This window comes from Balaenoptera musculus, chromosome X (assembly GCF_009873245.2).
Source record: "Balaenoptera musculus isolate JJ_BM4_2016_0621 chromosome X, mBalMus1.pri.v3, whole genome shotgun sequence".
In the NCBI taxonomy this organism is placed as follows: domain Eukaryota; kingdom Metazoa; phylum Chordata; class Mammalia; order Artiodactyla; family Balaenopteridae; genus Balaenoptera; species Balaenoptera musculus.
This window is the reverse complement of record NC_045806.1, coordinates 20,143,305-20,165,943: the sequence shown is the minus strand read 5'-3', so window position 1 is coordinate 20,165,943 and position 22,639 is coordinate 20,143,305. Positions and strand designations below refer to the sequence as shown.

Genomic DNA, 22,639 nt, shown 5'->3' with positions numbered 1-22,639 from the left:
TTATATTTTATAGAATGTATTTATTGTAGGAATATAGATTGCAACGGATATACCAGCCTGATGGTGATAAACTTTAATGTATAATTTCACTATTATGTAAGTGGCATGAATTCACTTGCTGGTCTTGGCTTTCCCCCAAAAAACTTGTTTGAGAAAATAAACTTGTCATTCTAACAGATTCAGTGCTAACACCGACAAGGAGCATGTTCCTTTGACACTCCTCTCGATTCTTTTTGCTAAAGTGAGCAACAACCTCTACTGTATTACGAATTCTCAAAGCACTTTAAGTCAGAGATTATTCCTTCTCGGGATTTTCATAAAATACCTTTGGGACCAATATTTTCACCTTTCATTTTAACCAGGGCTGAATCAAAGGTGGCTTATAGTTTTATTTCATAACAGAATAAATGTACCACAAAAGCTACTTAATGATCCCCTTTTGACTAACATTTCGGTGCCCTACAATCGTTGCCATACTAAACAATGCTGGAATAAACATCCTTCTACATAGGTCTTTGTGAACATGAGCAAATATTTCGTTATGATACATTCCCAGATACAGAATTCTGGGTCAAAGGGTGAGATATTTTAAATCTCGATAGATGTAATCAAACTGTCCTCTTTAGAGAATGTACCAGTTTATACTTCTCACCAACAATATATCCTCACCAACACTGGCTGCTATAAATCCTTTTAATTTTCGCCAATTTTAATGAGTGAAAGTGAATCACATTGTTCACGTTTCTTATTACTAGACAGGCTGAACACTTCACAAATGTGTATTGGGTACTTGCATTTCTTTTATATACAGTCTATACATATTTGCAAGCTGGATTTTCCCTGTTGCCAAAGAGCTGAAGTCAGACATATTGTTCAATAATGGTGCTTTATCCTCCAGAATAGTGTGATTACCCTGCTGCCCAATGTTTGTAAACACTCCCTTAAATGCAAGCACTAAGAGGAGTATTTGTCTAAGCTCTTCCTGAACAGTGATATAATCCCTGAGTATGAAAGTCAATGGCTCAGCACAGAACTACTTTTCTCTGCTCTGGCAAGACCCTACCGTATAAGAGTCACTGGCAGCAGCACAGCCCTTCCCTGTTGTGGAGCCTGAGGCACAAAGAAAACTCTATGGAGATGAGATGCCGTGTCTGCTCCTGCCTGTGGGACTTCACTGCCACTAACTTCCATCTTTGCCCAAATCAAATCAGCAGCACTCAGTGTGCTCATGAGTCTACATGAGTCCTCTTCCTGCTAGTCTTTAGCCCATCTAAAGTGATGCAATATGTATTTTGTCCCATTTCTATTCTATCTTACTGATTTGTACTAGGAATATTAATCTTTCACATTTCATGTAAGTTTTAATTATTTTCTCTCAACCTATCATCTTTTAAATCTGTAATCTCCTTGGCTGTAAGTTTTGAACTTTTTATGTATCAGATCTACCAACTTTTCCTTTAGGCTTTTGGGTTTGTTTTGCCTTCCTCATCCAAACTATTAAAATAATCTCCTAAGATTTCTTTGTTCATAATTTTGTCTCAATAAAATATCTTAGGGCTTCCCTAGTGGCACGGTGGTTAAGAATCCGCCTGCCAATGCAGGGGACACGGGTTCGAGCCCTGGTCCGGGAAGATCCCACATGCCGCGGAGCAACTAAGCCCGTGAGCCACAACTACCGAGCCTGCGCTCTAAAGCCCGCGTGCCACAACTACTGAAGCCCACGTGCCACAACTACTGAAGCCCGCACACCTAGAGCCCGTGCTCCACAGCAAGAGAAGCCACCGCAATGAGAAGCCCGCGCACCACAATGAAGAGTAGCCCCCGCTCGCAGCAACTAGAGAAAGCCCGCGCGCAGCAACAGAGACCCAACCCAACCAATAAATAAATAATAAAAATTAAAAAATAAATAAATAAAATAAAAAATAAAAAAATAAAATATCTTAAATAAGGTTTTAAATAAAAGATCTTTTATCCCCAAATGGCTCACGATTTTGACTAAAAAAGTCTATTTTCTCAGACATAAAATGCTGCCTATAGCATGTGTTATTAAAATTTTATATCTGGTTGTAAAGTTTGTTCCAATGATTGATCTACTTCTGCATCAATACCACACTTCTTATATTGTGGCTTTATCATATGTTCTAAAACATGTCAACTCTCCCATCATAATTCTTTTAAACAAGTTTATTTACTATTCCCCCCAACCCCATCAAGAACACTTACATTTTTATTCATTCACTTATTTATTTATTTAGCTGTGCTGCGTGGCTTGTGGGATCTTAGTTCCTCAACAAGGGATTGAACCTGGGGCCTCGGCAGTGAGAGCGCAGAGTTCTAACTAATGGACCGTCAGGGAATTCTGGTTTATTTACGATTCTTGTGAATCTTACTTTTCCAAATCTTTAATATCAACTGGACAAGTTCTTTAAAAAACCTTATTGAAATTTTTATTCGGAATGCACTGAATTGGGCTTCCCTGGTGATGCAGTGGTTAAGAATCCGTCCGCCACTGCAGGGGACACAGGTTCGAGCCCTGGTCTGGGAAGATCCCACATGCCACACAGCAACTAAGCCCGTGTACCCCAACTACTGAGCCTGTGCTCTAGAGCCTGCATGCCACAACTACTGAGCCCGTGAGCCTAGAGCCCGTGCTCCACAACAAGAGAAGCTATCACAATTAGAAGCCCGCGCACCACAAGAGTAGCCCCCGCTCGCCACAACTAGAGAAAGCCCGTGCACAGCAACGAAGACCCAACACAGCCAAAAATAAAAAATTAATTAAAAAAATAATAAACTATAAAAAAAATACACTGAATTTATAGGTGGAGAAAAAGGAGTCATCTGTATAATATTGAGTATTCTCATCTAAGAGTACTGCCTATTTTCTCATTACTCATATGCTCCTCTTTTGTCTTTCAACAAATTAGTTTTATTCATATATATCTTGCATAATCTTGTTAAATTTATACCTGGTAAGTTTATACCCATGGCATTTTCTGATTTGTGTGTGTGTCTGTGTGTACATGTGTGTGGTGTAAACTAATTAGTAAATTATTTAGTAAACTAATAATTTTTGCATTTTTATTTTGAACTGTCACCTCACTGGACTCTCGTAGCAGTTCAAGTTTTTCAGTTTCTGGGTTGTATTTTCTAGGCAATCTTATTATACCTTGTAAGTAACATTCTGTCACTTCCATTCTCAATATTTCTGTCTCATTTGCTAAGCCCCAGAGAACAATATTGTAGAATTCAAGTGGTAGCTGATATTCTTGACTTGTTCCAGACCCTAATGAGAATATAGAGAAACCAAACAATAATATGAATTCCAGTGCAATGCAACTGATGACTACTTCCCAACCCTCTGAATTTACCCTTGTTATTTCATTAACCTCACAACCCCACATTTTACCCAATTGAAACTTTATTCCACCTACAGCATTATGGAAGGATGTTACTGCGCTCCAATGTTTCATCATTAAAAACAATGATTCTGATAGTTCTCTAAGTACCTTATATCAAGTTAATAGTGTCCTTCTCTACATTACCTACATTTAAAAAATTTTGAATTGTATCAAATACATCTTCAAGGTATGCTTTTTCCTTTCCACCTCTAAAAGCTCCAGGTACATACAAGAATGCATTACTCTTTCAATAGCATGCTGGACTTAATTTACTAATATTTTAGTATGGATTTTATAACTTTGTGAGAATGGTCTCTAGTGGTTTGCTTTTGCTTTGTTTTTGGTAGTGTTCTCTCCACGTTTGGGCAGCAAGGATATAATAATTTTGAACAATGAATTAGAATGTCTCCTTTTTTGCCTCCTTTTTGTGTCCTACATTCTGGTACAAATTAAACAACAGGAATTACCCATTCCTTGTATTGTGAGTTTGTGGAAACTTCTGCAGAGGAAATTTTTTAGTAACCTCAGTTTCTTGATTATCAATATTTTAAGGGTATCTGCTTCAGCTCTGGTAATTTAAAAAATTTTTATGTATTTCCAGAGAAGCATCCATTTCCTTTCACCATATTAAATTCTTCTAGAAATAGAATTTCAGAAGTTTTATGGGAGTGCAGCTATTTGCACACTCTTATTAAAAGAAAAATTCTTTTTTTGCTCTGCAAAAACCAAAAACACACACACACACATCATCATCATCATCATCTTTGGAGGTTACATACAAAGAGTGAAATAGTAGAGCGAGCTTTCTAGGTCAACCTGGAAATCATTTGGAAGATGTCAAAGCTACTGTCCTGATGCCCCCCATTCCTGTGAGATGAACTTTATAATTTATCAGAGTGGTACACAGCATTCTCTCTTACAAAAAGGGTAACTCTGGCTGTGTTGAGAACAGACTGCAGTGGGGCAAGTGTGGAAGTGAGGAGTTGTTACAGGGCTATTCTAGGTGAGAGCCACTGGTGGCTTGGACTAGGACAGTAGCAGTGCAGATGGTGAGAACTGGTCAGATTCTGAAAACACCTTAACAGGAGAGCCAACAGGATTTACATATACAGTGTACTTTCATCAATAACCTCGCATTACAGGCAGATTCTCAACCAGGTACAACTTTTGCTGAGAATCACTGTTCTATGAAAACAAGGCCCACTGTTTTCGTATTTGCGTATTCCCGTTTACACTAAGCACAGTGCTTTGCAAATTTGTTGAAATTCATGTGGATGTTTGAAATAGAAAAGACTTCTGGTTTCAGTTCTGACATGAGATTAATTACAATAAATTAGTGAACTTGGGTCTTATGTTACTCCAGAATTTCTGGTAGAAGGTGCTTACAAAACACATGGGGACATGTTAGACATAAAATTAATGATTGGATTAAAACCTTGTTTCATTTAAGTGTGTTCTCCATGCTGTAACACAACCCTTCAAAGTCAAGCAAGTACGTAACATTAATATGTTTCCCCAAAACTTATAAACTTACGTTAACAACCAGAACCACACCTTTTAAACTTCTACAAGGCAGCATGTCCAATGCCCAAAAGAGCACAAGGTTACAACTGTGGCATCAAGTCCCACATTAAATGACAATCTAAGAAAAGCAAACAAGAATACTATCAGACTACCAAACCTTAGTAAGATTCTGTTATTTGATACTCCTACTTCTCAGCTCTCTAAGTTTGTTACTCAACACAGGGGAGCTTTAAAAATTAATGCCTGGGCTCCACCCAAAGCCAATTAAAATCAGAATCTCTGTGGAGCATCTATCTTTTTTTAAGCTTCCCCAACAATTCTAATGTCAGCCAGAGTTAAGAACCACTGCTTTAACAGAATTTCATGAAACAAAAATAAACAAAAATTAAAATGCACAACACAGGAAAAGTGCAGGAACACGGAGAATAAGTTAAAAGCGAAAGGGCTCACCCTTTGCTGTATAACATTTTTTGCCTCCTGAAAGTTCCACAGATTACTAATATTAGAATCTACATCATAACCTTATCAATTAAGTAGTTAAGAAAAAACATAAAATAAGGCCTGGAAAGATCTTTGTTACTTAACTAAAATCATCTGGTGTTAACAGTACTTTCCAATGGGGGAAGGCTGTAGGGTTTTGGGCGTAAAGCAATGCAGAAACAATCGCAGGGCATCACAGGGAGAGGATGAGAACTTCGGGCTCTAGCTTCCTGTGTTCTAGTCCAGAAAAAAAGGGGAGAGAAAGGTGTGTCCATGGGAACAAGCCCTCATGCCTGAAAGGACAATTTTATTTGAACCTATTAATTTGTCACTCAAAGTTAAAAAGATAAAAGCAACATAAAATATGGGGTAAAGGGAAGTTGGTCTTCAAGAATTTGTCTTCAAGTTTTTACTGATAACAATAATCCTTCAAGCCTGGAGCTACTCAAAGACGAATCATGAAAAATAAGAAGAAAAATTTTATTTCAAACAGATTCAGTGGTATGTGTGCTACAGCAAAGGCTGGTTGTAGCAGTTTCCTTTCAAACCTGCACTGATGTATAAATTAGACATTATTCGGGAATGATTAATTTCTGGTAAAATGTAGATTCAATCCAACATTATGCCAATTTTTACATTGATTGTAGACCCTATTTTAGTACTAGAGGTTAAATTTTCATCACCAAAAAATGAGAATAACCTTACAGCTACTCCTAAGGTAATGAGCTGTGAAATTAATTCCTCACTATTGCTTTGAAAATATACCCCTAGGTTGTTAAGAGAAATTCCGACTTCATCCAAATCTGTTATTTAATTCTTCAGTCATCATCTACTGTTGGCTTGATTGTCACTCCTCTTCTTATTTGACCCCAACCAATTAAACTGCAAAATGAAAATAAAAGAAATCATGAATTTTATATCCATTTCATTATCATTACTACATAATCACATGACATAACTAGTTTTACTTGCCTATCTGCTAAATCTAAATTTGTTTCCAAAACCTGGTCCTTCAGAAAGCTCACACTATCTTCTTAGACCCAGAGAGATGGGCTCTAGCCAGAAGGAATGATAGGAAAAGCAAACAAAAAGGTGCTAGTACAAATATGCTCATCTTCACTCTTATCAAAATATACCTGCCCCTCAGAACCACTAATGAAGAACATTCCGGTCCGCCCAAGGAGCCACGCTGATACACAAACCACCTCAGTCTGATTTTTTTTTTTTTAAATTTCATTCTCTTTTCCTCTTTGAAAAATGTTTTTATGTTTTGTTCTGTTTTGTTTTTTAACCATTCACAGCACTTCAACAGATCACCATGGCTTGCTTTATCATGACTTTAGCTGGTAACGGAAATTAAGAGAAGACCTAGAGGACTAGATAATCTATAAACAGATTACTCTCAAGAGCAGAGGGATTTCTGCTCCTTCTCTCTTTCAATGTCTGCTCTAGTCACTGGTCAGGCCAGACTGCTACCTCAACTGTAGCTTCTACAACAGAACTTACCTAAGCATGGGTTAAAAACAACAAATCTAAAGAATATAAGGATCATTCAGATGCTTTCATTTCTTTTAACATACTTGCTAATTTTTAAGCAACGTATAAAATTTCATTTGGATAGAATCCTCTTACAATATTAGTAGACAGGGACCTCACTGGTGGTCCAGTGGCTAAGACTCTGCACTCCCAATGCAGGGGGACCGGGTTCAATCCCTGGTCAGGGAACTAGATCCCACATGCTGCAACTAAGAGTTCGCGTGCCACAACTAAAGCTCCCGCACACAGCAACGAAGATCCTGTGTGCCACAACTAAGACCCAGCGCAGCCAAATAAATAAATAAATATTTAAAAAAATAGTACACAGGCACAAAAAGATCATTCCTTTCTTTTAAAATACACTGTAAATCAGTATGTCTATAACAGCAAATAGTATAATCACACAAGAGAGTAAAATCAAGCAGGCATAAATCACCACAAAGCAGAAATGATTTACTTAAAAGAGAACAAAAAGTTTAACTCTGAATTAGAGAGTAATAATTCATATCTTCTGAACAGTAAATGGTGAAAGACCATCCTGAGGCACTGTACCAGGGAAGCCTTAATAAGGGAGGTAGGTAATGAGAAAAAAACAAAGCCAAGGGTGATTTGAGTAATTATGGCGACAATCAGGACACAGAACAGTCTAATTTAGAGGGTTTATATGAGACAAAGCAGGAGAAACTTAAAATTCGTTCAAGCAGGCTTCCAGAAAGGTCCTGAATATCAGAAAGTAGTGGGAAGCTACTAAAAATTACTGAGTACAGCATGAAAAAATGTTTTAAGAAGATTAATTTTGACTGAGTGCTTAAGTAACAGTGGAAGAGGCAAATTAGGAATCTTTTGCAATAACTTTTATGTGTGAAATGATGGTGGTATGGGCTATAATGAGGTCACACAGAATAGAAAGGAAAGAGTAGATTCAGTAACTAACCAGGAAAAGAGAAAAGAGACAGGAGTCAACAATATGTGCATGTTTCCTAGCTCTACCCACTCGAAGCGCCCTGAAGCAACAGCACCTTAGGAGCAACAAGCACACCTAGCACCCGTATCTGCATTTCTAATACCATTTCCCACTAAGAGGAACCAGGGCCCCCTCAGGAGAAATGACCAGTTCCAAACTGGAGCAGGGGAGAGGTACAAGATGATTCCAGAACATCTTGTGCCACAAAGTAAGGAACTGTCAAAAAAAACAAAAACAAAAACAAACCCAATGGGGAAATATTGAGGCTTGCGCAAGTCCCAACCTGTCCATGGGGTTGCTATCTGCTTCGTAAAACAAAGCAGAGGGTTTGTCTTCTAAGAAAAGTCATCTTCTCTGAAAAAGCCTCTTATGTAGTTGGCTTTGGCATCTTCCCAAGGTAGGAGGGCAGGGACTGATTCTGGGTTTTCAGTTGAGGTAGAGAAGACAGTGGCTATTACCAGAAAGTCCAGAGTGGGATGTAGTTACCTCCAGAATGCATCACTGCTAACCTAGCCTGGGTTTCATGACAGTCATAGAAATGGATTCCTTAATAAAATAATAGGGTAAAAAAAAAGGGGAAATGTCAAAAGGACATAGGAGTCACTTAAAGGGTCTCTACTGGACAAATCCTCGACAATTTGGGTATCAAAATAAATAAGAACAGGTTATCACCTCACACCAGTCAGAATGGGCATCATCAGAAAATCTACAAACAACAAATGCTGGAGAGGGTGTGGAGAAAAGGGAACCCTCTTGCACTGTTGGTGGGAATGTAAATTGATACAGCCACTACGGAGAACAGTATGGAGGTTCCTTAAAAAACTAAAAATAGAACTACCATATGACCCAGCAATCCCACTACTGGGCATATACCTGAGAAAACCATAATTTAAAGAGTCATGTACCACAATGTTCATTGCAGCACTATTTACAATAGCCAGGACCTGGAAGCAACCTAAGTGCCCATTGACAGACGAATGGATAAAGATGTGGTATATATATACAATGGAATATTACTCAGCCATAAACAGGAATGAAATTGGGTCATTTGTAGAGACACGGATGGATCTAGAGACTGTCATACAGAGTGAAGTAAGTCAGAAAAACAAATATGTATATTAACGCATATATGTGGAACCTAGAAAAATGGTACAGATGAACCGGTTTGCAGGGCAGAAGTAGAGACACAGATGGAGAGAACAAACTTGGCAGAGGGGGGAGGTGGTGGTGGGATGAATTGGGAGATTGGGATTGACAAATATACACTAATATGTATAAAATGAATAACTAATAAGAATCTGCTGTATAAAAAATAAATAAAATTCAAAAATTCAAAATAAATAAGTAAGAACAGTAATGAATCATAACCTACTGAATAAAATAGGATGCCATGAGTGCGTATTATAACTAGATAAGTAAATAACGGGGCAGAAAGAATGACAAATGATAAATGAGGAGTGGTGGAGTTGGGGGATGGGGATCACCATTTTGTAAACACCATAATCAAGCTCAATTCAGACAAAAATCATCAGTGGATGCTAAATCCAGCGGGGTGGGATTTGATGAGGAGCAGGCTATTTGTATAGAGTCTCCCCACAGAATGCTTATTTGCAAGGGTACAAAGAGTAACCATATAGTGGAGAAACTGGCTAACACCTTGACTGCGTGATCAAAATTAACCTCAACAAGGAGGAATCAGATATCGTGTGTCTCTGGCTGTGACTCCCTAAGGAGAGACATCACCACCTACACGGAAGTATTCCAACCAAGAATACATAACCTGAACCTAATCTTAGGAAACACCAAGTAAACCCAAACTGAGGAGCAGTCTAGAAAGGAACTAGCTTGTACTCTTCAAAATTGCCAATGACAAGACAAAGAAAGGCTGAGGAGGGATTCCCTGGTGGCACAGTGGTTGAGAATCTGCCTGCCAATGCAGGGGACACGGGTTCGAGCCCTGGTCTGGGAAGATCCCACATGCCACGGAGCAGCTAGGCCGGTGAGCCACAGCTACTGAGCCTGCACGTCTGGAGCCTGTGCTCCGCAACAAGAGAGGCCGCGATAGTGAGAGGCCCGCGCACCGCGATGAAGAGTGGCCCCCACTTGCCGCAACTAGAGAAAGCCCTCACACAGAAACGAAGACCCAACACAGCCAAAAATAAATAAATAAATAAATTAATTAATTAATTAATTAAAAAAGAAAGAAAGAAAGGCTGAGGAAGTTCCAGATTAGAGATCAAAAGACATGAAAACTAAATGCAATGCATGATCCTAGATGGAGGACACAGAGGACATTACTGGAAGAAGTGATAAAACTGGAAAAGACTGTAGATTTCACTATTTTAACAATGCTAAACTTGTTAAGTGGTTATATAAGAGAATATCCTTGTTTTTAGGAAATATACACCAAAGTATGAAGACATCAAGGGGCAACCTATTCCTCAAACGGTTCAGAAAAAGATAAGGGAGATATTAAACCTAAGTTCACTGGTTTTCGCATAGGCTGTGTCTATCACAAATCAGGCCTAGAAACACAGATTTCGAAGTCATTCGAATAAACAGTTGAGAGTTGAAACCACAGTACAGTAACTGTTGCGTTCAAGGTAAAGTGTGTTTGTGCGTGTGTTAAGAAAACTGATTCTGTCTTTTTTATTAGACACTGACAAAGGCTAATAAACTTACCGCCAGTGTTTCTCAACTCTTCGGCTAAGTGCAATTTTTTCTCCTACTTCTGTGCACACAGGATTAGTCAAAACGATTTTGCCCAAATCAGCCTTGACTGCACTAACTCTTCCTCCTGTCGACAGGGATCCTATGTTCACCATAAGCACTTCATTCTTAGACAGCTTTTGCACCTAGGGAAATCAAAGGGGGAAAAATAAACCCCAAAATCAAGAAAATGCTTTCCAAATAACTGCTTATTTTCCTACAACCTTGCCAACAAAAGATGTCAGCAATTTTCCATCTCTGCCAACCTGATCTCAGTAAGACTTTTTAAAAAAGTCACATGGATAATAGGAATTATCATGTCATACATGACGTACTGTTTCCTGTTTTGTTTTACTTTGAACTGACTGCCATACAGAAGTTCTCAATTTTCAGGAAGTCAAATTTATCTACCTCTTCTTTTTTCTTAATCCCATGTTAGCTGAAAACAAATGAACCTCAAAACTGGTCTTAATTTCACTGTCACTTTTTTTGGAACAGGAATTACAGAAAGCACTTACTTTTGCTGCTTTCTTGTCTCCTTCAGTGCGTACACCTAGAAGCCGTCTAAGCAGGAAATAGGAAATTTCCAGTTCTGTGAAGATCTCAGGTAAAGCTCCAACTGCACCAAGTACCTGCCCCACCATTCTGTCAGCCCGGCACAAAGTGGGGTCAATTTTTGTTCCAACTCCTAAAACAAAATAAGATATACATTTTATTGTTCAACATTTTATTTCCTATAAAGCTGTTTACCCAAAAAACTTAGTCAAACAAGTACAGCATATACTTATACATTTTAATACACACTTATACTTTCATACTCATGTACTAGCTACATAGATGTGACAAAATACCTGTTTTATCTGAAGAAACAGAACTGTAAACTCATGGGTTAGTTGAGCATTTGAGAACAGAAAGATTCTCTTGATTTAAATTCTAAGCAAAGGACAAACAGAGCTAAGAGCCTAACTCAAAAATGAGCCTGAATATCCTTAATGAAGGTTGAAAAGATACAAAATTCATAATGAGTAGTTTTCAGGATATTTGCCTGCCATTTCTCCCCTGGAAGGCTGATCAAAAAGATAGCTTAAAGACTTTATATGATTCCTGGGATCCCCTTCAAAATATTTTAGCTGTATGTCTTTCAAGGAGAAGAGGGAAGAAGATACAAAGATGAGGCAAGAATAGTAAAGTATTGGGAATTCCTGGCAGTCCAGTGGTTAGGAGTTGGTGCTCTCACTGCCGTGAGCCCAGGTTCCGGGGAACTAATATCCCGCAAACCGTGTAGCGTGGCCAAAGTAAAAGAAAAAGAGTGGTAAAGTATTAACTGTTGAACCTGGGTGGTGGCTACATGACCACACATTACACTATATTACACTAATCTACTTTTATGTTTGAAAAGTTCCATAAGTTAAATTTTAGAAGTCTCCAGAGTTTCCTTGTTTACAAAACAAACAAAAAGGATAAAATTATACACGGTAAACTCCTAATTACAAGATAACAATAGAAAAATGAATTATATAGCCAAACACCAGAGAACAAAAAGACAAACTCCTTCACCAAATGTTTTCTTCTTTAATCCAAAAGTTATAATACCTCTAATTCTCACTGTACCTTGCCTTTTTCTGGGTATCTGGTAATACACTATTGTATGAGATCAGAAGATCCATAAATTATCTCAGTAATTCCAACATAACGGAAGTTATCTTCTTTAATTCCCACCTCAGTGTAACTATGACCTGACATGATTCAGCTGACATTTGTGGGTAACTCTCCATTTGCAAAACATACATTAAAAAAAACAAAAACAAAAACAAAAAACCACCACCACTCTATCCCCAAAACCATGTAGGCTAAAAAAAAAAAGTATAGTTAGGTATTTTAAATGATAGGACATAAAACTTACTTTGTTACTGCTAAAAAGGAGCTGCTTTAAAAACTAAACCAAAATTCTACTTTATGTTTAAAAATAATTTTTACAAACACATGAAACCATCTTATGACCTAAAATCAACAGCTTAACCACATATGTTCCTCTACCCCATTCAATTATTAAACATCAAATTAAAAATCTATAATATATAATAATAAAAATCCATAATATATCTTTATGAGTAATATGTTTCTCATGAAAAGTACCATGAATATCCACAAATTAAAAATGTAGGGATGAGAGAAAAATCTTTACCAATAAGACCTCCTGGAGCAGCATACTGAAGATCATTATGCTCTGCGAAAAGTGATACAATTTTGGAAAAGATGGGTTTACACATGAGCTTTCCTTCACTATCTTTGGAAACAATACCAGGTCTGACTTCTATCTCCTGACCCACCTGTAAAAATATAAATTAGTGATTAGAATTTGTGGGACAACACGATTTCCATTACATACAAAAAGTCTTAACAGGAAGAAAACAAAACTGAAAAGCAATCCTTTCTCTATTTCAAAGATCACTATTTAAAAAAAAAGATGTGGGAGAGATCTTCAAAACCAGAACCATCCAAATGTTTCAAACTACCTACCACACAGGCCTATCACCATATAAAATGTGCTCCATATTCATAGAAGCCTATCAAGTTAGAGGTCAAACACACTCAAAAGATATAATAGTAAACAAAGAAATCTATATCAAGTACTAGACACCATGAAGAAAAAAATTATTTTTCAATTTGGAGTGTTCATACTATTTTCCTAATTAAGACAAGAGAAAAACAAACAAAATAAAAACACAACAACCAAAACCTAGTTTACCTTTAATACTCCTTTTAGAATACTACCACCAGCTACACCCCCCTTAAGGTCATCAACTTCACAGCCAGGTTTGTTGACATCAAAGGATCTAATAACTAAAAAAAAACAAAACAAATTAAAGCCAATTCTATTCACTTTAACTTCAGAAAAATTTGATTAAGTTAACTTCTCTAAAACAGTAGACACATAAGACTTATACAAGGGGGACTTCGTGACAAAATCTAATATTATTCCAACTAAGTATACTGCAACCTTAATTACGATGGAAAAAGTGGAAATAACTTAAAAGTTCATTGATAGGAGGCATATTATGGTATACCCAGAGTATGGAGTATCATGCAGCTATTAAAAAAGAATGTTAGAGCACATGTAATGATGTGGAAGGATAACCTTCATATACTGTTAAGGAAAAAAAAAAAACTAGTTATGCATAGTATGATCCCACTTCCACAAACAAAAACTAAAACAAGAAATGTGTATATGTTTATACATGATGATATGAACAAAGAGAAAGGTGCGGGAATAGTACACACCAACTGTTTACTTTGGTTCCTTCAGGGCTAAGGGGCGAGGCAGGGAGACTGTAGACCTTTTTCTTCTTATACCTCTATATTATATGATTTCTGCATTAAAAATGTAGTTTTAAAACTTCAAAACAACCCTAGGATTGGACTTCCCTGGTGGCGCAGTGGTTAAGAATCCACCTGCCAACGCAGGGGACAAGGGTTCGATCCCTGGTCTGGGAAGATCCCACATGCCGCGGAACAACTAAGCCCATGCGCCACAACTACTGAGCCTGCGCTCTAGAGCCCACGAGCCGCAACTACTGAGCCCGCGAGCCACAACTACTGAGCTGGCGCGCCTAGAGCCCGTGCACCGCAACGAAGAGCAGCCCCGGCTCGCCGCAACTGGAGAAAGCCCACGCACAGCAACAAAGACCCAACACAGCCAAAAGATAAATTAATTAATTAATTAATTTTAAAAAACCAAAAAACCCCACAACCCTAGAACTATGTGACCTGCACTTCAGTCCTGAGAGCAGTGATCATTAACAAGGGGTACACATCACAATCACCCAAAAGAACCCTTCCCACAACACACAGAGGGGGGGCCTGGATGAAGGGAGGGGTTCAAATGTCCATTTTGAAAAGGCTCCTATATCTATGTAGAAATCACGAGTTTAGATGATCAAATTATACCAATATTGGTATATGAACTTAAATAAGTTGAAAGAGATGAAAATCTTCATTAATGGTACAATGAAATAATTTATATGGAAATTCTAATATCCTGTTCCTGACTAAAACATAATTCCATACAGAATAATGCATTACTCCATCTCAATCACGTAACATATCACATACCAAGCACAAAAAGGCTAAAAGTTCCTTCTGTATTCAAAACTTTCTCTCACCAGTAATGCAATCTAGCACTGCTAATACAATCTCAGAATTAATTGAGTTCAAAAAAAATTTTATGGAGATTGTAATTTATTATCACCTCTGCAGAAATCATTGCTGATTCCCTTAAAGAGGAATCACCAATGTGGAAAAGATCAGACAAAATCCTATCACTTACCAATAAGTCGGGGTTCTGAAGTAAAGTCTCTTGGGGGTACTGGAATTTTCTTTACTATGTACTCACAGACAACTTCAATATTGTATTTTAGCTGAGCAGAAATTGGAATAATAGGAGCTCCTTCTGCTACTGTACCTATAAGACAAAATTCAGAAAGATCAAAATTCTTCAGTTTTACAGAACTTGTTCTTTACATATCATAGGAAACAGTTAAGATTACTAAAATAGATGCCTAAACATCCCCACACAAATGCCAGCAACAGGTAGAAAATGATAATTCTTTTTAGAAAAGTGCCAGTATTCTATGTTTGTTTTTGCTCCTGAAAATGAATACTATTGCATTTAAGGGAAAAAAAAGTCAAAATATATTAATAGATATATTTAATACACCAAAATGATAAAACTGCTCAAAAGAACAAAATACTAACACTCCTGGGAAAGAGCACTTTACTAGTTGAAAGATTTCTAATAACATGTAATTAACTTCCCAATAAATGTCAAGATAAAATTATAGACTCTGCTAATCAAAGACTGATGGCATATATAGTATTTGCTCCTTATTAATTAAATGTCAAACAGGCTGGTGAAAGAAACGGACCAAACACAATGATATTTTAATCAAAATGATTTATTCTTTTTTGTTATGAGAGAACTGGGTGCATAGGAAATCAACCTTTCTAACAAGAAAAACAAGGCTAAGAGAGGATCAAATGTCAATAAGAAGATGTCTTCCCTGAAATGAAAAACACTATGCTGTTAGAGGAAAGGAACACTAAAAGATAAAATAAATCATTGTCAGTTTCAATTCTAAAAGTAGCTACTCAGTAAGAACAGGGTAAGACTGAAGTTTTTTTTTTATGGATTTTTTTAAAATTAATTAATTAAATTTTTTGGCCATGCCACGTGGCTTGCGGGATCTTAGTTCCCCGACCAGGGATTGAACCCACTCCCTCAGCAATGAAAGTGCAGAATCCTAACCACTGGACCGCCAGGGAATTCCGAAGACTTAAGGGTTTTTTTTTGTTTTTTTTTTTAAATTTTATTTATTTGTTTATTTATTTATGGCTGTGTTGGGTCTTCGTTTCTGTGCGAGGGCTTTCTCTAGTTGCGGCAAGTGGGGGCCACTCTTCATCGCGGTGCGCGGGCCTCTTATTATCGCGGCCTCTCTTGTTGCGGAGCACAGACTCCAGATGCGCAGGCTCAGCAACTGTGGCTCACGGGCCTAGTCGCTCCGTGGCATGTGGGATCCTCCCAGACCAGGGCTCGAACCTGTGTCCCCTGCATTGGCAGGCAGATTCTCAACCACTGCGCCACCAGGGAAGCCCTTTCTTTTCTTTTTTTTTTTTTTTAAATGCTTTCGTTTATTTTACTATCACTGAGGAGGATTTTTATTAGATATTATGGCTTCTTACCTTGTACAAATGCAAGGATCTGTTCATACTGTTCTTTAGCCTGGCTTTCTTTTACCAAATCAATTTTATTTTGTAGAATCAAAATATGCTTCAGTTTCATGATTTCTATAGCAGCCAGGTGTTCAGAAGTCTGGGGCTGAGGACAAGACTCATTACCAGCTAAATGATAAAGAATAAAAAAAATGCATGAGAATTAGCTAGAAATATTTGCCAGAATAGGCAAATCCATAAGAGACAGAAGGCAGGTTAGTGGTTGCCAGGGACTGAGGGAAAGGGGGATCAGAAGGATTGCTTAATGGGCACAGGGTTTCCTTCTGGGGTGATGAAAATGTTACAAAACTAGACAGTGCTGACACTTGTAGAACACTGTGAATGTACTTAATATCACTGAATTGTATACTTTAAATGGCTAAAATGCTAAATTTTGTGTTATGTGTATTGTACTACCAAAAAAACACTAGCTGACATCTAAAAAAGGAAACGCTTGAATGCCCTAGCCCTACTCAAGGCAAAAGTCCTGGATCGTTGCCGAGCATCCACCTTTGCCCCTGCTTCAGCCACTGTGTCTGGATTCACTGGAGCCTCCTGATCATTTGGCTCTCTTCCCTGGTCCTAAGCCAAAAGCTTGGAATCCACAAGTTTAGCATCTCAGGGTCTGCCCTTAGCTTTTGCTCAGGCATAAGGAACAGCCCTCTGGCTCTGTCTAGTCTTAGAGACGTTCTGGCCCAGTCAAGCTCCTGAGAGGCAGAGAGTAATTAAGGGAAGACACTTAACACAGTCCATGAATTTCAGCTACTATCAGAAGCTACTCCCTAACAAACCGAGGGAAGAACACTAAAAACAACCATTGGTATTATAAAGAAATAGGTATGTTTTTTGGGCACCTTAATGACCATCCTAAGTGATGATGTTCAGGTGTCCTGTACTATATACGCTCGGCATACTTTTAAAAATTATATCCCATAGCAACAAAATCTCGACAGCTCACATAAGGAAGGTGGCACAACACCAGCCTTGAAAACCCCAATTCATCTAGACTTCAGCACTTATTATGAGATTTGCATCTAAATAAAACCATTATACACCAGTGTTGCAGTAGACAACTCAAAGATGCACACACAAAAATAATACATGCACTTTTACATGTAAATATAAAACTAATAAATCATTTCATGTGATCTAAGGGGAGAAAATGCTATTGATTTTTTCAAATATATACTACCAAAAGAATTCTCACAAGACATCTGCCCTAGGTCTATCTTTAGTATTTTGTGATAGCTGGTAGACAAGGATATCATCCTGGTTGACATGTTAGTTTCCATTTCCGTCACCTTTAGGTACTGGATGTGGCCCTTAAAGGCCTTAGTTTCCCTTTAAATAGTCCATTTTGGATTTGCTCCACAATGATTTGTCCAAACCAGTTCTGACGTATTTACCTATCAACAGAAGAGCTGCATCCATCACTGCGGCACCATTCAGCATAGTAGCCATCAAAATATCGTGGCCAGGACAGTCAACAAAGGAAACATGTCTAACAATTAAAAAATAGCAATCAGTCCTAAGACCAATCAATACTTCAACATTCGAGTTACAGATTTCCTAAAATTAAATCCCTTTGAATATAGAATATGAATATTACATATAAATATGAAATAAGAATATGGAAATAATTCTTATTTCTGTAAAGTCAAGTGGTTACAGGACTTGGTGTTTCTAGACCTTAGAAATAAGATTACCTACTGGCTCAATTATACTTCAAAAACAAACAAACAAAAAAACTCATAGAAAAAGAGATCAGATTTGTGGTTACCCGATCTGTGGTTACCAGAGGTGGGAGATGGAGGGAGGGGGAATCGAATGAAAGCAGTCAAAAGGTACACACTTTCAGTTATAAGATAAATAAGTACTAGAAATATGACGTACAATATGATAAATATAGTTAACACCACTGTTTGTTATATATGAAAGTTGTTAACAGAATAAATCATAAGAGTTCTCATCATAAGGGAAAAATTTTTTTTCTACTCATTTAAGTTTATATGAGATGATGGATGTTCACTAAACTTATTGTGATCATCATTTCACGACGTATGTAGGTCAAGCCATTATGCTGTATACTTTAAGCTTATACAGTGCTGTATGTCAATTATATCTCAATAAAACTGGAGGGAAAAAATAAAATATGAAAAGAACAACAACAAAAATTACCTACTGGCTGAGAGTAAAATCACTGCAGATGATTACAAAGCAAATGAAATTAGCTATGTGTAGAAATAACTGGATACAAAAACTCCCAAATCCAATCAAAGTGAATATGGTATAAAGTATATACTGGGAATGTCATTGATTTGAAAGCTAAACCAGTGTTAACAGAATGGGCAATGCCATCTGAAAAAATTTGCCAAAAACTTCTCTAGCATCTTGAAAAGCTGGAATTGCCCATCTGAAGTGCAGATGGCAGCACCATTTAAACAAAATTATGCTACTCATTCGGAATTATTATTTTTAATAATTGTATGCTCACACTCACGATCTAAAATAGGGGCAGCAGACTGGCCCACTGCCATAACCACTCATGCACATCATGTCTGCTTTCACAACACAAGAGCAGAAATGAGTAGGTGCAAAGAGAATCTATGGCCTGCAAAGCTGAAAATATTTACTATTGGGCCTTTTGCAGGAAAAGTCTGCTGATATCTGATAAGGGCCACAACTAGGGTGAGGCAAGTGAGCCACTCGCCCTAGGTGCAAAATTTAAGGGGGTGCCCAAAAAAATCCAGTAATCAAAACAATATTTAAATTTAATATTTAAAAAAATCAAAATTCATGCAAAAAATCCATGATGAACAAAATATCAAAAATTTAAATGAAAACAGCATCAGCAACAATGCCATGACAAAAGCAAATCAAACAAAAAACCCCAAGTGATAATGAAAAGCAAAACACTAGTAGTTTGAGCTGTCGGGGAACTAAGATCCCACAAGCTGCACAGTGGGGCCAAAAAAAATTTTTTTTTAATTTAAAAATAAATAAATAATACTATTTATCTTAATTACCAAGGCCCTTTTTTTTTCTTTTCTTTTTAAAGCTTCTCCCTCCTCTTAAACTTTGGGCTTCATTCGCCTCTCCCTAGTCCCAGCTCTGCCGCAATCTACAATTTCTTTGTGGAATATCCCCAACCCCCATAAACATCGCTGGGTGGATGACAGTATCCTCTAATAAAGAATAAGTATATGCAATCATATTCAGAAAACAGATGGGTAACAAGCCCGTGTATTTAAAAAACGTGATTAAGAATGGCTTTGTTCTCCTCTAAGAAACAGAAACCACACTGTTTAAGAGAAATTTAGGAGGCCTGGCAAAAAGAATCCCTTAAATCCAATGAGCTGTGTTTCCCTCCATTTCATTCTGCTTATGTGATACTTTTCCTTTGGAGAACTTACATGTACATCTCTTAATGTAGGTTTAAATACTTGACTTTTCCAATTATTGTCATTATGGACAAGAAAAACAAAATAATGCAAAAATAAAGCCATTCAACAATTAGGTTCACTGTTTAAAATCTCAGTTAAATATTTCAAAAAGCACAAATCACACAACAACAAAATATGAAGTGTAAAGTGTTTTTAGCAGAAAAGAGGTCACCTGACTAATTTGAAGTTCCCTTTGGTCCCTGGAATATCTGTAGGAAACTCATCGGGTGTACTACTTCCACAGGATCTATAACATTCTGGCCGAGGACAACTTGGGTCGTCAAGTTTATAAATCTAAAAGTTCCAATGAAAAAAAGACTTGGATTTGTTATCTGCACATTCAACAATTGAAGTTAGTTTCTAATTTCACTGTACACAGCTCACCTTAGCATTAGCATAGCCAAGTTTGATTGTAATATTTCTTTCTAGTTCATTTTTGAACCTGACAGTGTGAACTCCAGAAATAGCTTTTACAACCGTAGACTTCCCATGAGCTACATGACCAATTGTACCTATAGACAAAGTACAAAAATTAACTCATGTGCATTCAGTTACACAACATATTTTTTCAGTTTTAGAGTAGAAAACCCAAAGCCATAACTCACTGTAAACATCAATGTAAAACCAATAGTGACTTCAATTTCTCCTCCTACACATCCTTGATTACAAAAAACTTACTCTGATACAGGACTGAGGAGAACTTTCCACGTAACCGACAACCTTGTTTTAAACCATACTCAGCATAATAAAAGCTACCCATCTTATGTTTTTACTCACAGAAAAGAATGCCTTCATTTAAAATAAACACTTGGTAAAAAGTACATGAAATCTTGTATATCAAGAAACTTTCCAGCATTTTCAGAGTGAAGTAAATAGGTATGAGGAGCCCTCACACAACAAAAAGGAATCCATGAAAACAAGAAAACAACTCAGGTATCATTACGGTAATGCTGTCAAGGGTAGCACATATCTTATAAGTTTTTAACAGCCTCATGGTAGAGCCTTACTTTTAACTAGGTTTTACTGTGTTGTTTGTGCAGACTCTCAAATATCCCAAATTTACAATCAGTCAACATAACTTCTTCTCTGAAGTTCTATGTGCCAATTAAGAAAAAAAAATTATCTAGTTAATAATAGCTTATATATCAAACAAAACTTCCGCAAACTCTGCCCTTGCAATAACCCTGGGTGGCAAGTACAGTCGCGTTTCCCCCTCTTCTTTAAAATGCTACATGACTACAATCACCTTATGCTATTAAACTTTTCTTATGTATTTATCGCTTCTTCTCACCTAGTCTGTAAGCTAGGCACGGGCAACATGGGCTTCTCAAAAATATCTAGCAGGTGCTTGGCTCGCAAGAGCTGAACATCTATTTATTGAATATCTGCATCTTCATGTAATTCAGGTAATCACACAAAGTGAGAGGTTAAAATTAGTGGCCAGAGATCAATTAAGTCAGGTCTCCAAGTTATTCTTATCTTACCTATATTAATTGTGGCCTGTCTGCTGATAACTTCATGTGAAAGTGGCGTCAACTTGGTAACATCCTGCAATCGAACATTTTTATTTTAAATCGCTGTACATAAGACAAATCACAACTTTGACTTTACATTTGCTACCTACAGCTCTCCACCATTTGAATAGCCCTCTTCTACTTCTAAAGCGCTTTTTCTGTACAAGCAACCTTGGACTCTGATGACTGGGAAGCCCTAAAAGTCCTTCATCGTTACACACTGACTATGGGAGATGTGGAAGCTTGAGGTCCCCCAACCTTGAGAGCATTAGCACTAAGCACAGTGTAGATACTCCCTTCCCAGACCTTCCGAACTGAAAAGCCTTAATGACACTTAACACTGTGACTTTCCAGCCGAATCATTCGGGAGGCTCGGGGTCCCACGACCGCATAGCCTCATTCCCAGCTCGCATACTAGCAGAGGCGCATGGAGCGGCGCGAGCACGACTTACGGCGCCGGGCTCCGGGTCTCCCTCCTAACCCATGCTCCCGACAGCTCGGCACTGCCTCGTCTCAAAGCCTCCCGGAAGGCCCGGTCATCCCCAGTCCTGAGCTCCTTCAGCATCCTGTCAGAGCGATGACTTACCAAAGTGTTGAGATCTTGCCGAGAAAGGTGCGGCTGCCCTAGAGTCACACCAGCCTCACCCCCCGCCATCTTGCCCGGAGAGGAAGGAAATCGTCCGGGTGGCTGCCTGGCCGTTCGCAAGCCCCGTTGTGCAGGCGGGGCAGCGGAGGCGGGAGGGCCGACTAGGGCCCAGGCCTGGGAGAGGAGGATGGCCGGGGCAGCGGAGGCCTCACTGCTTGGACTTTTCTCCCCATGGATTTGTACAGTGCCTGCCGGCAGGCTGACTAAAAAACACAAGGCCAGTTTCAGGATCTATTCGCAGCAGACCTGTTGCATATTTGTGCAGGCAACGGTGAGGGCAGCCCTAAAAAAGGCCCCTTGCTAGGCGGGTGATGCAACCGACGCGCGCGCTGGGGAGGGTGTAGCCATTTCCGTTTCCCGTGGGGAGGGCCGAAAGAATTTCCCGAAACCTGGGATTCTTATCTGGGGTGTGAGGATAGGCACTGGGGATGTCCTTCTTTACCGATTTCTATAATTTAATAAGGTGTAATCAGCTCCGGGTCTGGCCGGGGCCCTTGGCCGGAAAGTGGCCGCGCACCGAGCGGGCGGTGGGGAGGGCGCCCTCACGCGGAGGTTTCGCGGCCCAGGGAGGGCAAAAGCAAAGTCTCTAACTCGTTCTCGGAGGGAGGTTTCTCGAGCCAGGGAGGTGGTCCATGGTGGCGCTAATGGAGCTA

The 22,639-nt window shown here is 38.4% G+C and overlaps 1 protein-coding gene across 1 annotated transcript; it reads right to left on the bottom strand.

The window, feature by feature from the left end:
* Positions 1–5,695: 5,695 nt before the first annotated feature.
* EIF2S3 (eukaryotic translation initiation factor 2 subunit gamma) lies at positions 5,696–22,299 on the bottom strand. Its single transcript, XM_036840754.1, has 12 exons — positions 21,927–22,299; positions 21,311–21,374; positions 20,211–20,338; positions 19,999–20,120; positions 17,790–17,884; positions 16,354–16,512; positions 14,942–15,076; positions 13,364–13,458; positions 12,800–12,944; positions 11,133–11,302; positions 10,588–10,760; positions 5,696–6,287 (listed from the first exon to the last, which is right to left on the bottom strand). The coding sequence occupies exons 1-12, from the start codon at positions 21,993–21,995 to the stop codon at positions 6,224–6,226; spliced, it is 1,419 nt and encodes a 472-aa protein (XP_036696649.1). The 5' UTR covers positions 21,996–22,299; the 3' UTR covers positions 5,696–6,223.
* Positions 22,300–22,639: the final 340 nt, after the last annotated feature.

What these genes read in the sequence shown, in the direction of transcription:
- EIF2S3 (XM_036840754.1), bottom strand. Translation starts at nt 21,995, where the DNA reads ATGGCGGGGGGTGAGGCTGGTGTGACTCTAGGGCAGCCGCACCTTTCT. An exon ending in GGGAACTTCAAATTAGTCAG is followed by an intron (nt 17,885 to 19,998) that starts GTGACCTCTTTT and finishes TTTAATTGTTAG; the next exon opens with ACATGTTTCCTTTGTTGACT. An exon ending in TTCTAAAAGGAGTATTAAAG is followed by an intron (nt 12,945 to 13,363) that starts GTAAACTAGGTT and finishes ATATTTTTACAG; the next exon opens with GTGGGTCAGGAGATAGAAGT.